At 47.6% G+C, this 22,050-nt stretch overlaps 1 protein-coding gene across 1 annotated transcript in view; it reads left to right on the forward strand.

Moving 5' to 3' along the window:
- Positions 1–21,670, forward strand: part of ARHGAP35 (Rho GTPase activating protein 35) — a 95,294-nt gene extending 73,624 nt beyond the window's left edge. Inside the window, exons 3-6 of the mRNA XM_044667329.1 lie at positions 4,190–4,267; positions 8,074–8,205; positions 13,889–13,994; positions 21,235–21,670. Of these exons, the coding sequence (XP_044523264.1) occupies positions 4,190–4,267; positions 8,074–8,205; positions 13,889–13,994; positions 21,235–21,592 (674 nt within the window). The 3' untranslated portion in view covers positions 21,593–21,670. The remainder of the gene's footprint in view (positions 1–4,189; positions 4,268–8,073; positions 8,206–13,888; positions 13,995–21,234) is intronic.
- Positions 21,671–22,050: the final 380 nt, after the last annotated feature.

Here is a 22,050-nt window from a genome sequence, read left to right on the forward strand (position 1 = left end):
GGAGGGCAGCTCATGAGAGGTCAGTGGCCACTGTGGCCTGGAAATGGCCATGAAATGATGTTATGAACCCAAGACTAGTCAAGATAAGTTGGCATGCCCACCACCAGTCAGAATGATAGAGGTGGAGCAAATCAAAAAATCATAAGCTCTGGGAGAGATGGTGACTGGAGCTGAAAGCAGCCTTGGCATGCTGGAGCAGAGAGGCATTTTAGGAAATGCATAGCTTGTTGGTTTTTAAAATCTTTTTTTTATTGTTAACCATTTATACATGACCTTCATTTACAAATATATCATTCTTCCTCTATCCACCAGGCCATCCCTAATAAGAAAGATTTAATTTAAAAGAAAATTAACCATCACATCAACTGTGTCTAATAGTATATGAAGTATTCAACGACCATACTCACCATCTCTGCAGTGAGGGGAAGGATGGTGCAAGAAAAGAGAATTTTAGAGTTAAAAAAAAAACAAAACCATCTAGTCTAAGGTTGGGCATCTTATTCCTTATTCCATTGCCTTCTAATTGCTTAAAAAAATAAGTCAGGGGAGTTGGTGGAAAGAACAGTAAATTAGGAGTTGGAAAACATTAGCTCCCCTCCTGATTGCTTGTTATGACCTTGGACTAGCCTTGATAAGATTCTAGGTTTAGGGCTGGAGGGAACCTTAGAGACCATCTGATCCAGGAGTGCCAAACCTCAGATATAAATAGGGCCACTTAAAACGCATACCTAAGGAACCCTATGGGTTGCATATTGACTTAGAAAACCAGTGGTTATATCCGTTAGGTTGCATTTTTATTTGTTTTGCTAAGTATTTCCCAATGCCATTTTCATCAGGTTTAGACCCAAAGTGTTTGATACCTCCAACCTCTAAGTCCAGCTATCTTTTTTTATAGATGAGGCAACTGAGCCTGGGAGAGCTTAAATGCCTTTCTCCAGAGTATGCTAGTAGAGACAGAGTTGAGACTTGAGCGTAGGTCCTCCAGCTCACAATCCAGTACTCCCTCCATCCATCTGAAAAGTGATGTCTGATTCTGTATTCTGAGGTCTCTTCTAGCTCTCATATTTTATTTTACTCCTGTTTCAGTTCTGTTTCATTCCCTAGAATGCTTTTGGGTAGTTTTATTTTTGTCTCTAAACTGATGAATGATATTCTCTCTCAGAGAAGAGCAAGGACCTTCTTGGGGTCTCCCATCACAGAAACTGCAGCTTCTACTGCTGCCCTTCTAGAATCCAGTGTCCATTAATGTTCTCTCATACAAGACTGACTGGAAAAAATGGCTCACTGTGCTTCCCTGAGGCTGTCCATGTTCCCAGGTCATCACTTTACCTGGGCCCTCATTCTGTTGTCAGCATTGTTAAACTTAGCCACCTGCTCAGAGGTTTTTTATTTTTTTAATTGCTCTTTAATTAGTGGTTATACCAATAGTGTGGGCCAGGCAAATGATAGCTCTCCCTAAATTAGGCTCTGGTGTTATGCAAGATGGTCTGAGTTGCCCTCATAAATGGCAATAGGATTTCATAAAATAAACAAAAGTATAAATTACAAGGAAATACTGGGCTGCTGATTCATCAGTGTTGTAAAATGGGACTTAGATTCTCATGTGCTCCAGTCTGATTTAATCACAGAACTGGTGAGGTTTTGGCAGGACCACACCCCTGGTAATTTATTGGCAGCTAATTTCCAGTTTGTTCTTAGATATGATGGGAAATGTTTATTTTTTGTACCCCTATTTTCTGTCTTAGTAACAGCTCTTAAGACAGATCGGCAAGGGCTAGCGTCATGCAACTAGGAGGTGTCTGAGGCCAGATTTGAACGCCTCTTGCTGATGTTCCATCTTTGTCTTATACCAGTGATTCAAAAAGATCTAATATGATTTAGGACAAAGGTGTTTTGATATCAAAAGCTTTGGGAGATAGTGACTAGGTGCCTAGAGCCAGAAACAACTCTGGCGCACTAGATCAGGGAATTGTTTAAGGGAATGTTTTGAGTTTTTCCTTTTTTTTATTGCCATTATTTATACATGACCACCATTTCTAAATATATCCCTTGCCCTTCCTGTGTCCATCATGGATGTTTGTGTATTTGTTATCCTTCCCTCTCCCCATTCTCCATTAGGCTAGAAGCTTCTTGAAAGTAGGGTCTCTGAAACCCATTGGACTTTGCACGTAGCTGCTGCTTCTTGCACCTTTGTTCAAATGAATGTAGTAGTTGAGCATGTACTGGTTGCTCTCCGTGGTGCCCATCCCACCAAGTTATGGGTTGTGGATGTACCCTGACTGTCTCCAGTTTCTCTAATGACTACTCATTCCTACATTCACTTTGGTAAATGGCTTATAATATTCCTCATTTGTACAAAATAGCTCCTCAGAGGTGTTCCGATGACTCCCTGTGATACTGCTATGTTCCCAAGAACCTTGTAGGTTGTCCACACAGATTGTGAGCTCTGGCAAGGACTGCTGCTAAGCTAGAACAGCTTTTAATCCAGAAGCCCAGAGATGGGCAGTGCCTTTGGTCCGAGAACCAGCCAAGCCAACTTAGTACCCTGATTGTCACCAGACTGATCCTTATAGCAGGATGGTTCTTTCAGCCATAGCTACCATAGAGAAGCAAAATCTAGTGAAAGGAGCAGCTCACAGTGGTGGGTCACTGAAATATTGAAAGAGGATTAGGATAGCAGCTCAATTAATTCCCAGCAGGTGCAGTCCCAGGGCCCTGAAGCCAAGCAAAGCATTCAGAGCTGGATGTTTGTGAATAGCTGCCATCAGAGAGTTCTGTTTTGTTCTGTAAATTGAAGGGGATGTATGGCTGAGGTCCTTTCTGACTCTCTTTTCAAATCATGCCACTAGTCTGTACCTCTAGTCCCTGCCCTCCAAGGGTTTACATTCAGGAATGCGGCTGTGGGTGTAGAGCACAGCATGAATACAGATCAGTAGATTTTAAAATACATAAAAATGAATTGGGAATGTTGGGAGGAAGCATCTCTTTGGGATGTGGTGCTTGTGTGGAGCCTTCAGGTGACTGAGGTGGAAAAGGAGCCCATTTCTAGGCCCAGAGAGGCTGGAGGTGGGCAGAGAACCTCATGGGGAAACAATGTGCATTACTGATTAAGCCTGAAAGTTGTGCTCAGGCCACAGTGCTTCCGAGGGAATGACTTCAAAAAGGTGAGAGAAGAGGAACCTTCCTATTGCCTTGTGCATTGAATCAAACCCAGGTCATGTGAGGGTTAGCTGATAGCATTTGGACTGAAAGTACGCAGCATCCACTGCTTACCCCACACTAGGGGTGCTATGCAAGCTAGATCCCTTGTAGTTGGGCCCAGCAATTTATGCTGTCCTCTGGGCTGGGCCATTAACCCTGTTTTCTCTGGGGTGAAAGCAGTCTCTGAAGCGAGACCTGTCCCATGAGCAATTAAAAGCTTTTAAACCAAGCAATTGATGGCTTCTGCCGTGGTCTCCGAGTGGTCTGTGCTTGAGATCCCACCTGCTATCAGCCTGGTTGGGGGGCTTTCATCGTGCCTAATGCAGGCTTTGCAGTGATTACAAGTGGCCACTAAAATGCTCGGAGACCGTAGATTGACTTGAGGGTCTGAGCGTCCCAGCAGCAGCTGAACTTGTTTCAGGGCAGGCAGTGTAGCAGCAGCGTGCTCAAGGGAGAAGGGAGTGCTGCTGTGCTGTGTTGTCAGTGGGCTTGTTCAACCTCTCAGAGAATGCATGTAGAAGGTTGACTTAGGCTTTCAAGCGGGAACCACAAACTCGGACTGTACACAGCTGGATTTCTACCTATGGTTTTCCCTGTGGCTTGAGCAAGTTGCTTTCAATCTCTACTTGGTGTTTGAAGATTTACAAGATTTTTTCTCACAACAGTCTTTTACAGAGGAGGAAATTAAGGCAGAAGCTGGTGTCTGCCCATGCATGGTCAGATAGCCTAACACAGTGATGGGCGAACTGTGAAATGTTCTATCCCACCCCACAACATTATTCCTAATCTGACAAATACAGTGAGTAGGATACAATACAATGAAACTTCAAGAGTTGCCTTAGAAACAGACTGACAGAGGAGCATTGCCTTTCCTTTGGCCCCTCTTTAAAAAGTTTGCCCATCACTGGACAGATCAGAATGATTTATAGTTCCTCATGACTATTGTTTGGACTGTGCCCAAGTAATTGATTTGGCTTTCTTCCCTCAGGGCTGAGTACTGAAGGCATCTACAGAGTGAGTGGAAATAAATCTGAGATGGAGAGCCTTCAGAGGCAGTTTGATCAAGGTAAGGTTTATAGATTCAAAACAATCTAAAACTAAAGATGACCTATTGGAGGCTGGAGCTGCTGACAGGCTGAAGCATAAAGGTCAGCCTGGGATATTCTAAATATAGTTAGGAGAGCCTAGTGGCCAGATGTTTCTTCATGGCATGGCCAACCCCAGCCTGACATCTCTCTCCCCAGGATGTAGCACCCCCTGACCCCAGCCCCTCCTCCTGAGATAATGGTGAAGTCTTCCCCGGGGGCAGAGTGTGAGCCTTCCAGCAAGTACATGCTGCCCAAGGCTGTTGTATACCAGGAGGTAATCCACAGTGCCCACTCCGTATACATCCTTAAGGACTCTGGCATGGGCCCACAGATTCAGACTAAGACAACTTTCACCAGGAGCCTCAACAATGCCAACTTGATGGTAGTGGAGTAACACTGTGTGAACCTTGAAAATGTCTAGTGGTTGGCCTGAAATCTAATGGAGGTCTCAAGTCTCCTGCAGTTTGGAGCTTCTAGCATTGCCCAGAAGTTTTGGCGTAGCCCATTTCAAATTAACATGACCAAGACTGTCGAAAGCATTGAGTACATCTTAGCCATGCTGCAGAGGGAATCTCCTTCTAAGACTCTTATTGAAACAGCCAAAGAGCCATCCCCTGCTGTCCTCCTGGTAAAAGAAGGGCCCTGCTCCTGTCTCTTGCCCTTCAAGCCCCTGGCAGGGCCTAGCTTTGGGCAGGGAGACCTGGTAACTAGACCCTCAACACCATGCATGCCTATCACCCTACAATGCCATCATTTATTCCTCTCCCCTCCTGTCTCTTGATCCTCAAACCTTTGCAATTTGGCTTTCAACTGAACTGTCCTCTCCAGAGTTGCTGACAATTCGTCCTCAGCTCTCTGAACCCTTCAGCACTGTCCATCAATCTTTCCTCCTGCACAGATATTCTTTTATTTCCTGATTTCTCTTCCCTGCTCTCTGCTGGTTTTTCTCTTACTCATCCTTCCATTCTTCAGTCCACTTTGCTGGATCTTTGTTCCAGCTGTACCCACTAAACATGGGTGGCCTCATGGTCTCAGTCTCAAGTGCTCTTCTGTCTTCCCTCTCTGCTCTCTCCTGGGTGATTCTCCCAGTCTAAACACCATCCCCAGTCTCTCCTGAGCTCCAGTCTGACATTACCAACTGCCTCATGGATCTCTAGCTTGGCCTGCTTCCCCCAATCCTGCCCTCTGCCCAGCTTACTATGCCCTACTGCCCATCCTGATCTTCTTACTTGTGCTTACCCCACACTGCTGTTTCTGTCTTCCCACCATTTCTCTTCCAACCCTACCTCCCACCCCCCACTAAAGCCTTCATCCCCTCATTACTGGTGAACCGCTGGCCTGAAGTCTCTCCCTGCTCCCATGCATCCTCCATTCTGCCACCAAAAGTGATTTTTCTGCAGGTGTGCCTCCAATCCTAGTACTGCCCCTTACTTGGTAAGCCACTTTCCCCAGTGGTTCTTCTTCTCTCTCCTCCCCCCCTCCTCCCAGGGTAAAATAGAAAATCCTCATTTGGCCTTCAAAGCCTTGTACCAGCTGTCCCTTTCACCCTTCTAGTCTTCTTCCACTAATCTCATTATTATTCTTCACACCTGATAACCTAGCCCCCAACTCTGAGTCTTTCTATGGGCTGGTCCCTGTGTCTAGAATGGTCTTCTTCCTCCACTTCCTTCAAGACTCAGCTTCAAATTCTATCTTCTGTCATTAGTGCCTTCCCTCTGATTCTGTCTTGCATTAATGTTCTTTATTGCTTCAGTGTCTATGGTCACTCCCTTGTTGTCTCCCCCCAGAGAGAGTCTCAATATTTTCCCCTGACCATGTGTCAAGCACAGTGCCAGGCTCTAGGGATACAAATACAAACAGTGCCACAGTCCATTTGCAAGAAACTTCCCATAGGAATGGAGGCAAAAACAAGGCACAAGAATAGAGACAGCACAAGTGGGGAAGGGATACAAACATGCCCAGAGTAGTTTGGGAAAGAGGCTACTGAGGACAGACTAGAAGGGCTGGGTGTAGGAAATGGACTTGGAGCCTGGAAGAGGGGAGCCAGAAGAACCTGGGCAGTGAGTGGGTCCCGGAGCTCCTTGTTTTGCCTGTGGGAGAAATAGAGATGCTTCTCTCTGGCCCTCAGATCCTTCCTTCACTGAGTGGCTCCCCTGTCTTCCTCTCTGGCACAGTGCTCCATCCATGCTGCATCCTAGGCCCTGTGATCTCTCATTTCCAGGCTCTGTCCCTTTGTCCCAACTGAGATATAGATCCCTGGTGTGCCATCTCCCTGAGCCACGTTCTCTTCTCTGGGAGGGCCTGGACTTTTTTGTCCTTTCATCCTTAAGAAACACTTAAACATCCTTAAGACCTCACCCTTAAGAAACACTGAGGCATCCTGCCACTGTTAATAGGATTGCTTTTCCCAGACCCAGGAGACCTTGTGGCCTTCTCTTGGTCCTTTCACCCTGGGTTCCAGATAGACTCCTCACTTCCCCCACCTCACTGTTTCCTCATCTCTGAAGATACCAGGTCCTTGGATTTGCTCAGTTCTGAGATCTCCATCCCTGATTTTCTGGGATGTTAGGGTTATTATTAAGTAGCCATGAAAGCTGGGCTCTCCTAAACATCCTAACTGTAGAGAACAAATCACACTGTTGTTTTTATGATACCTGTCAACTCCCTATTCCCTCCCACCCCCCAAAAAATGCAGTCTGAAAGGTAGCCACCACAGTGGGATAACTGGTGGCCTGTGTGCATTTAAGAAACAGGGAAGGAGCCTTGGTTTCTTGCTCACATCAGTTAGCCATCTGCCTTGTCTCTGAGCTACTTCTGCGCCATCATCCACTGGCACAAGTCTGAATGGAAGATGCTCAAGGGGACTGCCCTAGGCATGAGCTGGGACCCAGCTATGATGCCCTCGCCTTGAAGACGCAAGACCTGGCTTTGAATTCTTGCGAGATTCCCTCCTACGTGCTTTCTCCCATGTCTATGCCTTTGCTCCAAGAATCCCCCATGCGTGGGGGTGCTCCCACCTTCTCCCCTCCCCAGAGTCTTTTCAGCACCATCATCCACATGAAGCCTTTCCCAGGCCCCCCCAAACTGCCTTGCATTTAATGAGTGAGTGAGCATCTATGTGCCAAAGACTTGGGGTACCAAGAGAAGAACGGACACAGTGCCTGCCCCCATTCTGATGGCAAGAGACAGCTCCAGGCAGGGGTCTGCTCCATATCCAATGGGAATCTCTGAGGCATAGGGGCCAACCTCTTAGTGGCATTGCCACTGTGGGCATTTGTCCTTTTCCTGATGTTGAACCACTTGACAGTACCCTCTGAATCTTGGAGGCAGCTGAAGGGCTGTCCAGGACACATCTGCACATCTCCATGGGCTGGGCAGGAAGCTGGATGGGCAACAGGTGATGCTGAGGGAGGCAGTCACTAGAGGCCAGGTTGAAACCTGAGAACATGATGTTTTTGGCAGAGCTCTTGTTATTACCTGCCTGGCACATGCTGCTTCCTATCCTCTCCCATCCTTGTCTAGTGACTGATAAGTGTGCATGGTTGGCTTCTCCTGGGCCCCCTGCCCTTCCTGAAGGGGCTCAGCCTTTGCCTGCATCAGGCTGGGGTGGGGTGGGGTCCCTTGATGACTTTCAAGTCTGTCCCCCCTCCCACCCCAACTCTAGTCCCTCAACCCCCACCCCACCCACCCCTGGCCAATAGCAAACAGCAGTGGCCTGCTTCCTCCTTGTTCCAAGGCCCAACGTTGGGGTTTGCACACTTTTGATCTTGCTGTTTATTTGCAGACCACAACCTGGACCTGGCTGAAAAGGACTTCACCGTGAACACTGTGGCAGGTGCCATGAAGAGCTTCTTCTCTGAGCTGCCAGACCCCCTTGTGCCCTACAGCATGCAGAATGACCTGGTGGAGGCCCACAGTGAGTGCAGCCTCCCCACATCCTGGATGCTGCTGGCAGCGTCCATCCTTTAGGGGACTGCTGGGCTGGGTCTTTGGTGTGCAGGGAACCCCACATCTAGCTTCTGTCACCTCCTGGAAGAGGATAGGGACTTGGCACTTCCTCTTCCCATTTTGTCTTTCACTTCCCTGAGCCGTTCCCAGATGCTCCTGTGCCAGGAGCCTGGCACAGGAGAGCCCCCCTGGGAGAGCCTTAGGCCTTCATGGCATGGCTTCCTCTCCTGAGGGGTCCTGTTCTTCATGTCCTTCCTTCCTCCAGGGTCATTTCTGCCAGCTGATGCCAAAGGCATGACAGGTGTAAGATGTACCAGAAGGATGATGTTCCCAGTACCCCGTATTCTGTGCTCCTTGGTGGGTGGTGGCAGGTTGTCTTACATGCTTGGACTCAGGACCAGCCTCAGTCTCCCTAGACAGTGACGATGTTAAACTGAAAGGCCTTGAAGGTTCCTTCCTCCTCTAACATTACATGTTTTGTGGTCAAATTTTTTTTTAACCCTTATCTTCTGTCTCAGAATCAATACTGTGTATTGGTTCCAAGGCAGAAGAGCAGTCAAGGGCTAGGCAATGGGGGGTGAAGTGATTTGTCCAGGGTCCCAGAGTTAGGAAATTTCTAGGGGCAGATTTGAACTCTATACCTCCCTTCTATAGGCCTGACTCAATCCACTAAGCCACCCAGCTGTCCCTTTTGTGGTCAATTCTTGATGAAAGCCATAGGAGGCAGTAGAAGGGACATTATCCTTGGGGATGTGATTCCTGACCTGGGGTCAGTCTGAGCTTTGCCCCCTCCTCCTGGTGCCCTCCAGCTCTAAACTCATGGTCTCTTAGCCCACCTTGAGGCCTTATTTGACTTGGAGGTAGCAAACCTCACCTGGATTCCTGCATCAAATGAGTCTGGCAACTCCATGCTTGCCTCTCAGGAGAACCCTTTCCCAGGCAGTGTCAGAGTGCTGGCGTCTCTGCGCCGTAATCTGAATAGGCCAGGGACCCTCGCCTGACATTCTCTGTAGAATGAATGCCAAGGTTGGCCAACCTCCGGTGGGTCCTCATAAATCTGGAAGTTTCTGCCAAGGAGATCATTGCCAAGCCATCCATAACGTGCCCATTTGAGGAAATTCTTACCCACTTTCCCATCAGTTTGTCAGGAGACCAAAAAAAAATTCCGTTCCTATTAAATTAACATTCACCATGAGACTTTTGAAGTTTGCCCATAGTTGCTCCCACACTCCACTCTCCCTCCTCATTTCTCCTGACTCCCATGGCCAGGTCAATGCCCTTATCCTTTAGGAGACCATCAGGCTTAGCTCTCTCATTTTTGGGGGGGCACAAGGGCCTGTCAAAGGGATGTGCCCAGGCCAGGCAACAAGCACCTGCCCCACCCCCGAGCTGATGATAATGGAGCCTCTGCCCTCAAAGCTTCGAGTCTTATTTCCATCACCCACCCTCCCCCTGCCCTGGCAGAAAAAACAGGCCATGTGGTGCTCAGGCCTCCTTATGATTATACCATGAATTAATGATGGAGCCTCCCCTTGGGGAGACCTGGGCTTTGACCCCTGCTCTGCCAAAGTGAGAGGCTTGGGAGACTTAATCAGGCTCCCACAGCCAGGAAAGTCTGGGGCAGGATTTAGATTCAGGCCTTCTTGACTCCAACCATCAGTCTACTAAGACATCTAGATCTTAATGCACCCAGAGTCCCTTCTCATCCTGAGAGTCTGTCTAAGAGAAAGCCAGGTTGGCATACTGGGAGGAACTGGACCTGGGGCCTGCCCATAGGACTGAGCACTGTGCCACCCCGCACAGGGCTCTGCATTTGTCTCCTTCCTAGCAGCCAGTTTCCGTGATTGTCTGGTGGTTTGGGCCTCATGTCAGTGCTTCCATCTCTGTCCAGAGTCCATGCAGAAAAGAGCACCTCGGGCATCTTCAAGCCCAACCCTGTGTTTTACAGATGAGGAAACTGAGGCCACAGAGGGTGAACCAGCTGGGTGGGAGCAGCTTGTGTTCAGATTCCACATCTTCTTCCCACCACTCTACATGGCTTCAAGGCATCTTCTAAACCTTTCTGGTCATGATGAAGTGAAAGGGCTGGAGGCTAATGGGGAGGGCCAGGAGGCCAGAGGAAGGGAAGGACCCCCAAGGTGCTCAGGTACCCTGTCTCCAGCCCTGAGATAGGAGCAAGACCAGACTCTCCCTAAAGGTGCTGTCGTTTGCCCACGTGACTAATGAAGCTAAACGCAGCTGTGCCGATTGCAGCTCAGGCACTTCCAGAGAGACCTGTGCTGAGTGTGTGTCTGGAAGAGGGTGCAGGTTTATTTTACTGAGGAAAACTTGAAGCCACACACGTGTTCCTCACATTTCCCAAAACAACTTCCCCATTGATTTAAACACAGGCCATTGGAAGGTTGAAGGCTAGAGCTGACTCTCATGTGAAGGACTGACTAGCACTCTGCAAAGCCCTGGCTTCAGAGTCAATTTGTAGGGGCAGATTTCTCTCTCTTTTTCAGAGGAGAACGTTGGACCTCCTGGAGGTAGCTTACCGCAACAAGGGTTTGCACATCCCATAATTTTGATAACCAAGATGTAAACTAATTTCTCAGACTCAAGAGCCCCTGTTGTTCTTTCCATCACATCCTGCTCTTTTTTTATTGATGTATAAAGGTAGTTAGTGCTTCATTCTCATTAAGGAATATATTTTTAATTTTTCTATCTGATTTGTCTTTTTTCAAAAGGTGCGGGTGTCAGTCAACAAACTTGATTTAGCACCTACTACACATTAGGTGTTGGGCTAAGTTCTAGGAATATCAAGAAAAGCAAAAAATGCAATCTCTGTTCTTGAGAAACTTCAATTCTAATGTGGAGACAAAACCAGCCATTAGTACATGTGCGCACATGCACGCACACACACACACACACGCGCGCGCGTACATACGCGCCCACAGGAAAAAGTCTTGGCCATCTGCAGAGTCTAGAGAGTTGAGCTCCGATTTGTCAGCCTGACCTTTTACAGCCCTGACATGCTTTTCTGAGTCCTCTCCCAACATTCATGCTCCAGGTAGAGAAAGACTTCGCCTCCTCAACACATCTCCCAGTTTGTTTCTTGACTCATATTCTACTCCAGGATTCTCTTCCCTAACCCTTCTGCCTGACACACGTAGTCATTTCATCATTTCAACTGTACCTGATTCTCCATGACCCCATTTTGAGGGTTTCTTGGCAGAGATATTGGAGTGGTTTCTCATTTCCTTTTCCAGCTCATTTTGTAGATGAAGAATCTAGGCCAAGAGTTAAGTGACTTGCTGGGGGTCACACAGCTAAGAAATGTCTGAGGCTGGATTTGAGCTTGGAAAGATGAATCTCAATGACTTCAGCTAGTGCTCTGTGCCACCATGGCATCCCCTCACTGCCCTACCATAGCATGTAATAGATGCTTGTTGACTGCAGGAATAGCTCATGTCTTGTCTTTGTACAAAGTGGTGTCTTCTCTAAATGAAGTCATGCTCTTCTTCCACAACTTCCCTGGGAAGTGGTATTGTTCCCATTTAACAGAGGAGAAAATGGGGCTCAGAAAGATTAGCTGTTTGACTAGACACCCACTTAGAACTGGCAGAGCCAGATCTCAGACCCAGGTCCTGTCTCTCAACCCACTAAGAGAGGACACAATGTCCAGAAGTAGCTTACTAAGATGATAGACTGTATGAGGATTAGTTATGTACAGCTGGGTAGGGGAGGGTAGTGAGTTCTTCCTCGATAGAGGCATCTTTATACAAATTAGATGTCCACTCACACAACCACAAAAGTTCTCGAGAGGATTCTTGTTCTCGTGTGGATTGGACTGGCCAGCTTCTTGGATCCCTTCCCAGCTCTGGGGTCTGTTCTCATCTTTAATCAGTGTATCCAGCCAACTCTTGACATTCTCTGTTCCTGACCACCAGCGAGGTCATGGATTTACCTCTCAGCGTGGTCCTGTTGCTCCCTCATCCCTTCACATGTACACCCTATCTAGGAGCAAACCTTTTGTTCTGGCCGCTCTCAAGGGAGCACAGACCATAGGTTTAAAGCCAAGGGGTCTCACCCCCAACTGACATAACCAGAATCTTAGTGCTAGAAGGATCCTTATAATTTAGCTTCTAGAACATCAAATGTCTGTGATAAAGGCATGCAGTAAAATTTTTTTTAACTCTTACTTTTCTGTCATAGTAATATCTCTACGTCAGAAGGGCAAGAGCTAGGCAAACAGGGTGAAGTGACTTGCCCAGGGTCACACAGCTAGGAAGTGTCTAAAGCCACATTTGAACCCAGTGCCTCTACACTCCAGGCCTAGCACTGTATCCACTGTGCCACCTAGCTGCCTCCATTTGACTGATTTTTATTGAATGAAGGAAGAATAGGTTACCTAAGTCAGTGTCTGAACTGGAAGGGACCTTATGTTCTAGATTGCTAGAGCATGAAAGTTGATTAGGGGAAAGGCCTAGAGAATGCTCAACCTTGACAGGACTTTATACCCTAGAATGTGACGATGGAGAGGATCTGAGAGATGAGAGTGGCAGAGTCAAAAAGGACTTTAGTAAAACGGAAAGTCAGTGGGAAGGAATAGCTAATCCAACCACCTCACTTTGCAGGCAAGTGATTCTGCTTCAAGAAGAGACCTGCCTATTCAGAGGCACAGTAAATCCTTGGCAGAATTGAGACTTGAATGCAGGGGTCCTGGCTTCCACCTGAGTGCTTGTCAACATACCATATTGCTTAGCCAATCTACTTTCCTTATTTAAAAAGTAATTAATTAATTGGGCTAAAATCTAAATCTCCAAAGCCAAAATCTAAATGCCAAAGAATAGAAGCTAGTGGCCTGGACTAAATGCTAAATGGTCAGAAGGCTGAATATTTGAGAAATGCCAAGGAATGCCTGAACAAACCCAAGCCCACCTTCCTTTCCCAGCCTGTCTGGAGCCAATTCACAAGTAAGATGCCTCCAGCTCTCTTTCTCCAGTTTTATCCATGGAGCTGTCTTCTAGGGTAGTGAATAAAAGGAGTCAGACTTTTTCACGTACTCTCTAGGCATTCTCTTGTAGTTATCAGTCTTACAATGACGGAGCTTTGTGTCTACTCCATGTTTTTCTCTCAGAATAATCCAGAATCTCTCATCCTATCCTGGGGTTTGATCCTTCCATGGAGATTCTGCCAGTGTATGGACCAGAATTTTCTCATCTGTTCAGGAAGACAGTGTGATCTCTGCCTTGGGATACATGTCTCCAAGGGCAATGTGATGATGGAAGAATGGTTTTCTTTATAGTAGTTCCTGAATCATTCTTTTTGTACAGCAGTGGCCAGCAAGCCCCAGTAATACAGTGCTGGTATTCACAGTACTCCCCAGGCAGGGACCCCAACACAAAGGTGAAACTGGCCCCTGGTAGCCATCCTATTGCTGAGTGGGTGGCATTTGAGGAGCAAGCCTCTGCCTATTTGGGAGCCAAAAAATGGCATCTGGCCAGTCTCAGTTCTTTCTGAAAACGTCTAGCCAAGTCCATTCATATATCTGCTGATTGCCCTGTGTTGTCTACATGAACCTACTTCTTTGTCTGTCCAGGCTGGGGCTATAAGGGCCTCTGCCCATCAATACCATTTCTTGACTCTGGTTCCTTTTGCTTTGGCAGAAATCAATGACCGGGAACAGAAGTTACACGCTCTCAAGGAGGTGCTAAAGAAATTTCCTAAGGAGAATCACGAAGTCTTCAAATATGTCATCTCTCACCTAAACAAGTATGTTGATGGTAGTGGTCTTCATCAGGTTCTTCCCTAGGTTATACAAAGTTTTATTTCTGTTGTCCCTTAATGTTTAAGTCAGGAGCCACTGAAGACTGAATGGAGGGGTTTTCTGGCTTACAGATTACTTACCTTACTTAGAACTGCCCCGTGAACCAGGTATTGCAAATGTCATTTTCTACTTTTAACAAAAGAGGACATTGAGGTTCAAAAATAAAGTGACTCCCTTTGATTCCAGGCAAGCCCCAGGGCTCTGGACTCCTGGGCCCAACAAGCTTTCTGTTACCTGATGCTGGCTAGCTCTCAGGCTGGGGTTGATGCTCTGTATGGGGAAGAGCTGACATTCCCTGCCTCTCTCTTCTGTCAAAGAATCACTCCATAACTCAGGATGGGGCTCTCTTGGCCCAGATGGTTTCTTCTCATAGACTTAGATCTTATCCTGAAAATCGGAGTGGTTAGAATTCCAGCTGTCCTCAGGAGTCCAGGTAGGTTACCTGGTCTTTCCTAATAGCAGGGCTTTTGACAGGTGCAGTGGGCTCTCCCTCAGTAACATGTGAATCCCACTTACATGAAAATTTTTAAATGGCATTTGGATGTCCAGAATGTTAGTAAGGAGATGCCAAAGTAGGTACCAATTGGACTGCCAACAGTTTCTTAATTAAAAGGGACCTCAGAGGCCACAGATAAAGAATGCTTTCCATAACCCACCCAATAGGTGATGAGTCAATGTGACTGGAAGATGGGCCCCTGGTGGAGAACTCATCATGTCACCAGGTCTTTTGTCTGGTTTGTCCCAGCTTTGATTGCTTCTCCACAAAACTTACCTGTTATTCTCAGTTCTTTCTTCTGGGGCTAAACATGGTAAGTCTGAGTTCTCTTCCAGGGAACCAGATTTTTTTTTTAAATTTTATCTTTATTTTATTCCAATAATAAATTTACACATAAGTTTTCCAACATTACATGATTCATGTTGTCTCCATCCCCTCTTCCTTCCCTCCTGGAGTTGACAAGCAATTCCACTAGGTTATACATGTATTATCACATAAAACATATTTCTATATTATTCATTTTTTGTAAGACCATAACATAAACAAGTTATAAGTCATGTTTTCATCTGCATTTCTATTCCAACAATTCTTTCTCTAGTTATGGACATCAGTCTTTGTCATAAGTCCCTCAGAATTGTCCTGGATCATTGTATTGCTGTTAGTAGCAAAGTCTATCATATTTGATCATTCCACAGTACTTTGGTTACTGTGTACCATGTTCTCTTGGTTCTGCTTATTTCACTCTGCATCAGTTCACATAGGTCTTCCCGGCTCTTTCTGAAATCATCCTCTTCATCGTTCCTTATAGCACAGTAGTATTCTGTCATCATCATATACCACAATCAACCACTCTTCATGTGGCATCCTGTCCAAGAGTGCCACCAGTCTGTTTGCTATCCTCTGGGTTCTTTTCTAAAATATACAAAGAACTGGACATGTTTCTCCATAGACATGGCAGAATAAGTAGCATTCTCATGTCCGCTGGCCTGAACTCCAGATGTCTCGTTACAGTCAGTGATCCCATCCACTTGAACCTCCAGATCTTTTCAAATACTTTCTAGACATGGTTCATTCCACCTGCTTCTTATAAAGTTGATTCTTTTGAATCCATGTAGAAGACTACATGTATCTGTTAGATTTCATCAGATTCAATTTGGCCTGCCAATGTATGCTCTCAAGCAGTTTGGAGGTCCTGGTCTATCCTTCCTAACTTTTCCCCAGGCACATTTAATAGCCATGCAGCTTATTTTTTTTGTCTGAGTTATTGAGAATATGAATGAAGCATGGCACTGCTGGCACAGTGTATTAGAGCCCTCCACTAGTCCTCTGCCTCACTTGAGCTTCTTATCACCTTGTCACAGGGAAGAAAATGGAATGAAGTCAGTCTGCTGTAGCCTGTGCTGGCTTGGAGGGATCATGCTCCCTTTTCGAGTCCATCTAGTCAACTTCAGTCCCCTCTAGTTTACTGACTCTGTCCTACTTTTGGCCTTCCTTTGCTAGCCTTCGGGTACCCTTACTCCATGATCTCGGAAGACCCCAGAAGGTGTGGCTGATTGTGTCCCCTGGCTTTCAGAGGACTTCTAGACCTCTCCTTTTGTATGGGCCTCATCCAAAGCAATCAGAGGCATTCTTCCTGACTCTCTGCTTTTGATGTCTGTTAGCCAGGCTCCTAAACTTATGTCTGCTTGTCCCTCTCCTAAGACTCACTCCTCCATCTCTCAAATCTCATTTGGGAAAGCATTCCTCTGTGGCCAGCTTCCCCCTGTATTTGAGGTCATGGGATCTCTTATTCCTTTGAAATCTGGGTGCCTGTCAATCTTGGACCCAACTTCCTCTCTTTCTCCTTCCCAGATGGATCATTTCCCCCCCATAGTTCCCATCTTTTCCACTTCAGCAGCCAGTTCAGCCTCAATCCTGAGGCTAAGGGACAAACTACCTGTTAACCTGGTTGGTTCCTCTTGAAGAATCAAATGACCATCAGGGCAGGTCAAGAAGTTGTTGATCCATCTGCTCCATGATAACAAGAAGGGATGCCCATGCCAGACTTTGTTTTTTTCTTTGTGCTCCTTGTCCATTTGTTCTCTCTGGCTTTGGGATCTGTATGCTCCTGACTTCTGTTTCTGCCCTCATCTCTGCTCATGCTTGTGGGAATCCTCCCTATTCCCCTTTGATCTTTGGACTAAAGTTCTCCTTTCTGAGTTGCCCCTCAAGTCTGTGACACCTAGGAACCATTTGGCCTCTTTCGCGTTAACACCTAGAATTGATCTGATACCCTTCATTTGAGAACTGACATCTGGGCTTTATTGCTGCCTTCTTTCTTGGATTCTTTTTTTTTTTTAACCCTTATGTTCCGCCTTAGAATTGATAGTGAATATTGTTTCCAAGACAGACGAGCAGCAAAATCTAGATAGTTGGGGTTAAGTGAGTTACAGGGTCACACAGCTAGATTTGAACCCAGGACCTCTTGTCTGTGGGCCTGGCTATCTACCAACTCACTTAGCTGCTCCTCATTTCTGCAATTCTTCCCCCATTGTGGCCATTCTGTGCTGTCTAGTTTGGTGTAGAGTATGATCTCACCCTACCTCGTGCTCTTTCAGTTTAATTAGGTTGGAAAGATTCTAGGCAAATCTGTTCTTGCCAGTCCTTGTGAGATACTTTTCCCCCTTGCCTGCTTACCCGTCATTTTTGTGCTTTAAGCCAGAGTCCCTAAAGACAAACACTGTTCTGAGAACTTCTTAGAATGAACAGTTTACTAGGAGTCCTGAACAGAACCCTGGGGTCAAGGTTACCTGAGTTCAGATACACTGACTGTGTTGATTCCCTCCCTAAGGGTCATGATATAAAGACCACTCAGGAAGGTACTTGTTAAAATCTCTTTATCTATAATCAGGGAAAGGATAAACAAGACAAGGAATGAGGATTGGAGACCCTGTCAATCTAATACCTATAACTAGTTGACAATCAGGACTGGAGGCTATTGATCTAAGAGCTTTATTCTCCCTTACACCTCTGGCCTGGCCACAGCCAAGCCAGAGAATAGGGACTGCTGATGATGCAGCTGTGTTGATCTTATTCTCTCAGCTCTCTCACTACCAGTGTTTGGTGATGCACTAGCTCTCACAGTCTTCAGGAAATATTCAGATTCTTTCTACCCTCTTCTTCATAGACCTCCCAGCCTCCCTTCACCACCCAGAGACCTAGAGACCTAAAGAGCCCAAAGACCCAAGACCCAAGACCAAAAGACCCCTTCAAGTGGCTGTCAGGGGAATTTATTCTGCCAGGCCAACCAACGCTTGCCCCTGGCTCACAGCACCTGGAAACATCCTATGTCTTCCAACTGCCTTCCCCGTCATTCAAGTTTGCTTCCATCATTTCCCAGCATATGAATATAACAATTTGAATTCATGTCTTCCTGCTCATGTGCATTTCCAGAAGGACTTCTGGCACCTCTTCAATTTGGCCATTTTGAGATGTACTGTTACTTCTTGTATACATGCTCCTCTGGGACCCCAGCACCCCCTCTCCTGATTGTCTAGAGTAGTGATGTTCCCCTTTTAGAGACAGAGTGCCCAAACTGCACCCTCACACCACTTGTGAGCCCCCACCTTACCCCAGACAGGGGGGGGAGAAAGCTCTCCCATGGGGCTGCTGGGCAGAGGGGCCAGTCATGGGAGAAATAGGTTTACCAACAAGACCTAGAGCACCCCTCCCTTGCCACCACCAGTCCCCCTTTTTCTCTGTCTTGTTGCTCAGTGACAGCCCCTGGAGAGCCGCCTCCTCCTCTACCAAAGGAAAGGCTGCCCTCATCCTCAGGCCCACTCCCCACTCTTTGGACTGAGCCTCACTTCTCTCAGAGCTCTGACCTTTCAGGGACTCTTCTCTTTCATTGTGTTCTTCCACCTTCCAAGCCTTCCCCCTGCACCCATCAGGACCCTCCTCTTCCAGTCCATTTTGTTTTTAACATTTAAGCCCTTATTCTGTTTTTTCAAAGGAAGTTTTCATTTTCTCTGTTCACCAAGAGTGAAAAAGTATTTCTTAAGCAGCTCCTTGGACATGGCAGAAAGGCAGGACATCCCCAAGCCTTGCTCATCCTTCTGTAGAACTGGGTTGAACTGAACTCAGAGGTTCTAAGATTCCACAAAGTAGACCTCAGATATTCTGAATTCCTGGTTGCTGACTCAGAGCTGAACTGGCCTTTAGAGGCTCCCTCCCCTTCTCTCCCCTTCCCTCCTCTCCTCATCGAGTCCCGTGGGGGAGCCCCAGTGTCTGACTGGTGCTTCCCATCCTAGCTCCAGACAAGGAGAGGGATGTTCTGTGCTCACAGAGACCAGTCTAGCGACCACATCCAATTCCCAGATACAGGGGATATTTGTAAAAACTCATGGAGATTTCTCCAATTTCTTTCTAGCAGACCTGCAGGGCCATTTCCTTGCTCCTTAGAGCCAATGGGAACGTTAGAGACTGATGCTAAGACTTGTCCCCATCACTGGCATTTCTTCCTTGGGGAGATCCCCGGGAGCTGTAGATTTGTAAACATTGTTCCCATTGAAGAGAGGAGGAAACTAAGCCTTGGGGTTTCCATGACCTCCCCATCCAGGAAGTATCCCAGCCAGCTTTGAAAGCTGGGGCTTCTTCCTCCAGAGGAGTCCTCTTCCCTCCATATTCCCAGGCAAGTCAGTTCAGGAGACCAGCTTGTTCTTCCCAAATGTGCATCCACTGCTTGGCGGGGCAGCCTCCCTGCTTGTAGAAAAACCCTATTTATTGTAACTCTAAGAATGCAGGGAAAAGAAAAATGCCAGATATATCAATGATATATGTATATATTTCCCTAAACTAAAGAATTCTAACTGAACCCTCAAAGACCCCAAATAAAACTCCACAAGGGGCGTAACTATGTAATCTAATCTGTTTATAAATATTCTTATGTTATATCTTCAAATAATCAGTTTAGCCTTCTCTGTCTCTCTCTCCCTCTCCAGTCTCCAAACTCCAACTGTGACAAGATCACAGAAGCTGGTTTCACAGAAATGGAGCTCTCTTCTGCCCCCTCTGTTAGAATCAGGGAACAGCCTGAGTTTCTCTCACTGTCAGATTAATCTCTCTCCCATTCTTCTCAGCTCACAAGATGTTTTCCAGACCAGCTGTCACTAACTCTTCCAAGATTTCCAGAGGAAACTCCAGCCATCCACCCTTTGAGCATCAAACCCAAAGAGTGACCAGGGATCTTAACTGCCCTTCCAAGGGAAAATCTGGGAATTCCTTCCCATGATCTCATTAGGATTCCACTGTTTGAATTAAAGGATCCCTGTACCACTCACAGACATCCAACCCTATTACTTATTCTTAGTTATTCAGAATTTCTATTTACTTAGCTAATTGACAAATAACTTATTACAAGGCAGAGATGGACCAGAAACAGAAACTCTTCACCCCCAGGGCCCCAGCCCTCCACTCAGCCCCTGAGTCAGTGGGCTTCTTCACTGGGGCTTTCCCTGGGTCCTAAGGAGGACCAGGGGCAGCACCCTGGTCCTCAAGACCCTCCTACTTTCTCTTGGTTTCCCTAGAACCTACAGTCAGCTTTATAGGGAAGAGGGGAAAGGGCACTTTTGAGAGAATTGTATAGTTAAGTGGGATGTAAGGCAAAGAATTTGATCTAGAGATCTAGGATTTGGAGCTAGGAGAAGGCGCTCAGAGATCCTCTGGGATAGAGGAGACCAAGGCCCAAGGAGGCAAGGACATGGTTAGTAAGTGACTGACCAGGACTCAGGTCCTCCTCTCCTGACTCTAGGTCCAGTAGTCTCACCCTGGCATTCTGCATGGCCAGTGGGCACCTGGACTTCTTCCTGGCCCTTGCTCAGACATTTCCTTCCTTCTGACTTCAGTTTCGAATGCAACAGTCTGACTGGTTGCAGGGAATTTGGGGCCATTTATTCCAACCCCTTCATTTCCTAGATGAAGAAATGTGAGACCCTGAGAAAGCACACTTTTTCCCCAGAGATTATTAATGCCTCCTGACACAGCACCACTCTGCTGCTTAAGAGAACTAGGCCCCACCAGCTAGCAGCCTCTGAGCCACCCCTTCTCATTCTTCCCCCACCACCATGGTCTTCCATACGGCCATACCTGGGGCTCGTTCCCCCCTTGATTGGAAAGGTCATGGAGGACACGAGCCAGGCCTCAGCCCCACCCTGGGCTTGCTGGGACTCCAGGTGAATCCTGGAGGCTGTGGTCCTCAGTTTCCCCAACTGTAAAATGACAGTGTGGGACCAGATCCATGTTTCTGTAGGCCTTTCATTAAGCTCCTCTGAGCCCCACTGGCCATTCCGGTTAGGTCCAGGCCAAGACCTGGCAATGAATGACTAATGACACAACGAGGAACGATGCCCAGCTCACCCCCGAGCTCCTGGCTGTGACTTTTCTTATGAGGAGCCTGGGAGTGAGGGGGAGGGCTAGAGGGGAGCCGAGCAGCCTCTCTGGAGAGCCTGGGGAACACGAGGCTCCGGTCAGAGGCTGGACGCAAAGTCTGGTCTCGCAGCCGCTGACCCAGGCTGACCAGTGCCACCCTGAGCAATTCGAGCACCAGGAAGGGGAGCTTCCCCAGGAAGGGGCAGCCGTTGTTTCACTCTGCTGCTATGGGTTCTGCTTTGTTCCAGTGGGAGACACTGACCACAGCTTTGGGTTTTTTGCAGGGTCAGTCACAACAACAAAGTGAATCTCATGACGAGCGAGAACTTGTCCATCTGCTTCTGGCCCACCTTGATGAGACCGGACTTTAGCACCATGGACGCGCTCACAGCCACACGGACCTATCAGACAATCATTGAACTCTTCATCCAGCAGTGCCCCTTCTTTTTCTACAACCGGCCCATCGGCGAGCCTGCCGGGGCCACACCCAGCTCCCCCTCCTCAGGGGCACCCGCCCTCCCCTTCCTCACCTCCACGCCGGTCATGGGTCAGCCATCCCCTCCCCAGTCTCCTCCTCCCACTCCTCAGTCCCCGCTACAGCCGCCTCTCCCGCCTCAGCTGCAGGCCGAGCACACCCTATGAGGAGCGGCTTCCGGGCCGGGAGTCCGGGCTTCTCAGGGGAGGAGAGTTGGCAGGGCGGGCAGAGCTGAGACCCAGTTAGGGGCCAGCCTGACCTCCCACACGATGCTGCCTCCCTTCTCAGCATCTGAGGGAACCCCCAGCAGTGGCCAGCGTTGGTCAGCCGTCCACAGGCCAGTTCCTGGGGCTCTCACTCTCACCACTTGTACAGAACTGGCTGGGCCCGTCCCCGGGTAGAACCAAGACCCCGAGAACAAATTCCTTTAACCCTTCCTTTCTCTCTGAACCCCACATCCATGCCCCATAGTGAGTGAGTAAGTTAAGTGTGGCCTCGGCAGAGTACCCGAGCTCCGAGGGCGCCGTCTCAGCCAGGCTGGACAGTGGCACAGGAGAGAAGGGGCCACACACTCTTCTGACTTTATTGCTTCCCTCGTCTGGTGGCGGTCAACCACCTTTGGAAC

Source organism: Gracilinanus agilis, chromosome 3 (genome assembly GCF_016433145.1).
Source record: "Gracilinanus agilis isolate LMUSP501 chromosome 3, AgileGrace, whole genome shotgun sequence".
NCBI lineage: Eukaryota > Metazoa > Chordata > Mammalia > Didelphimorphia > Didelphidae > Gracilinanus > Gracilinanus agilis.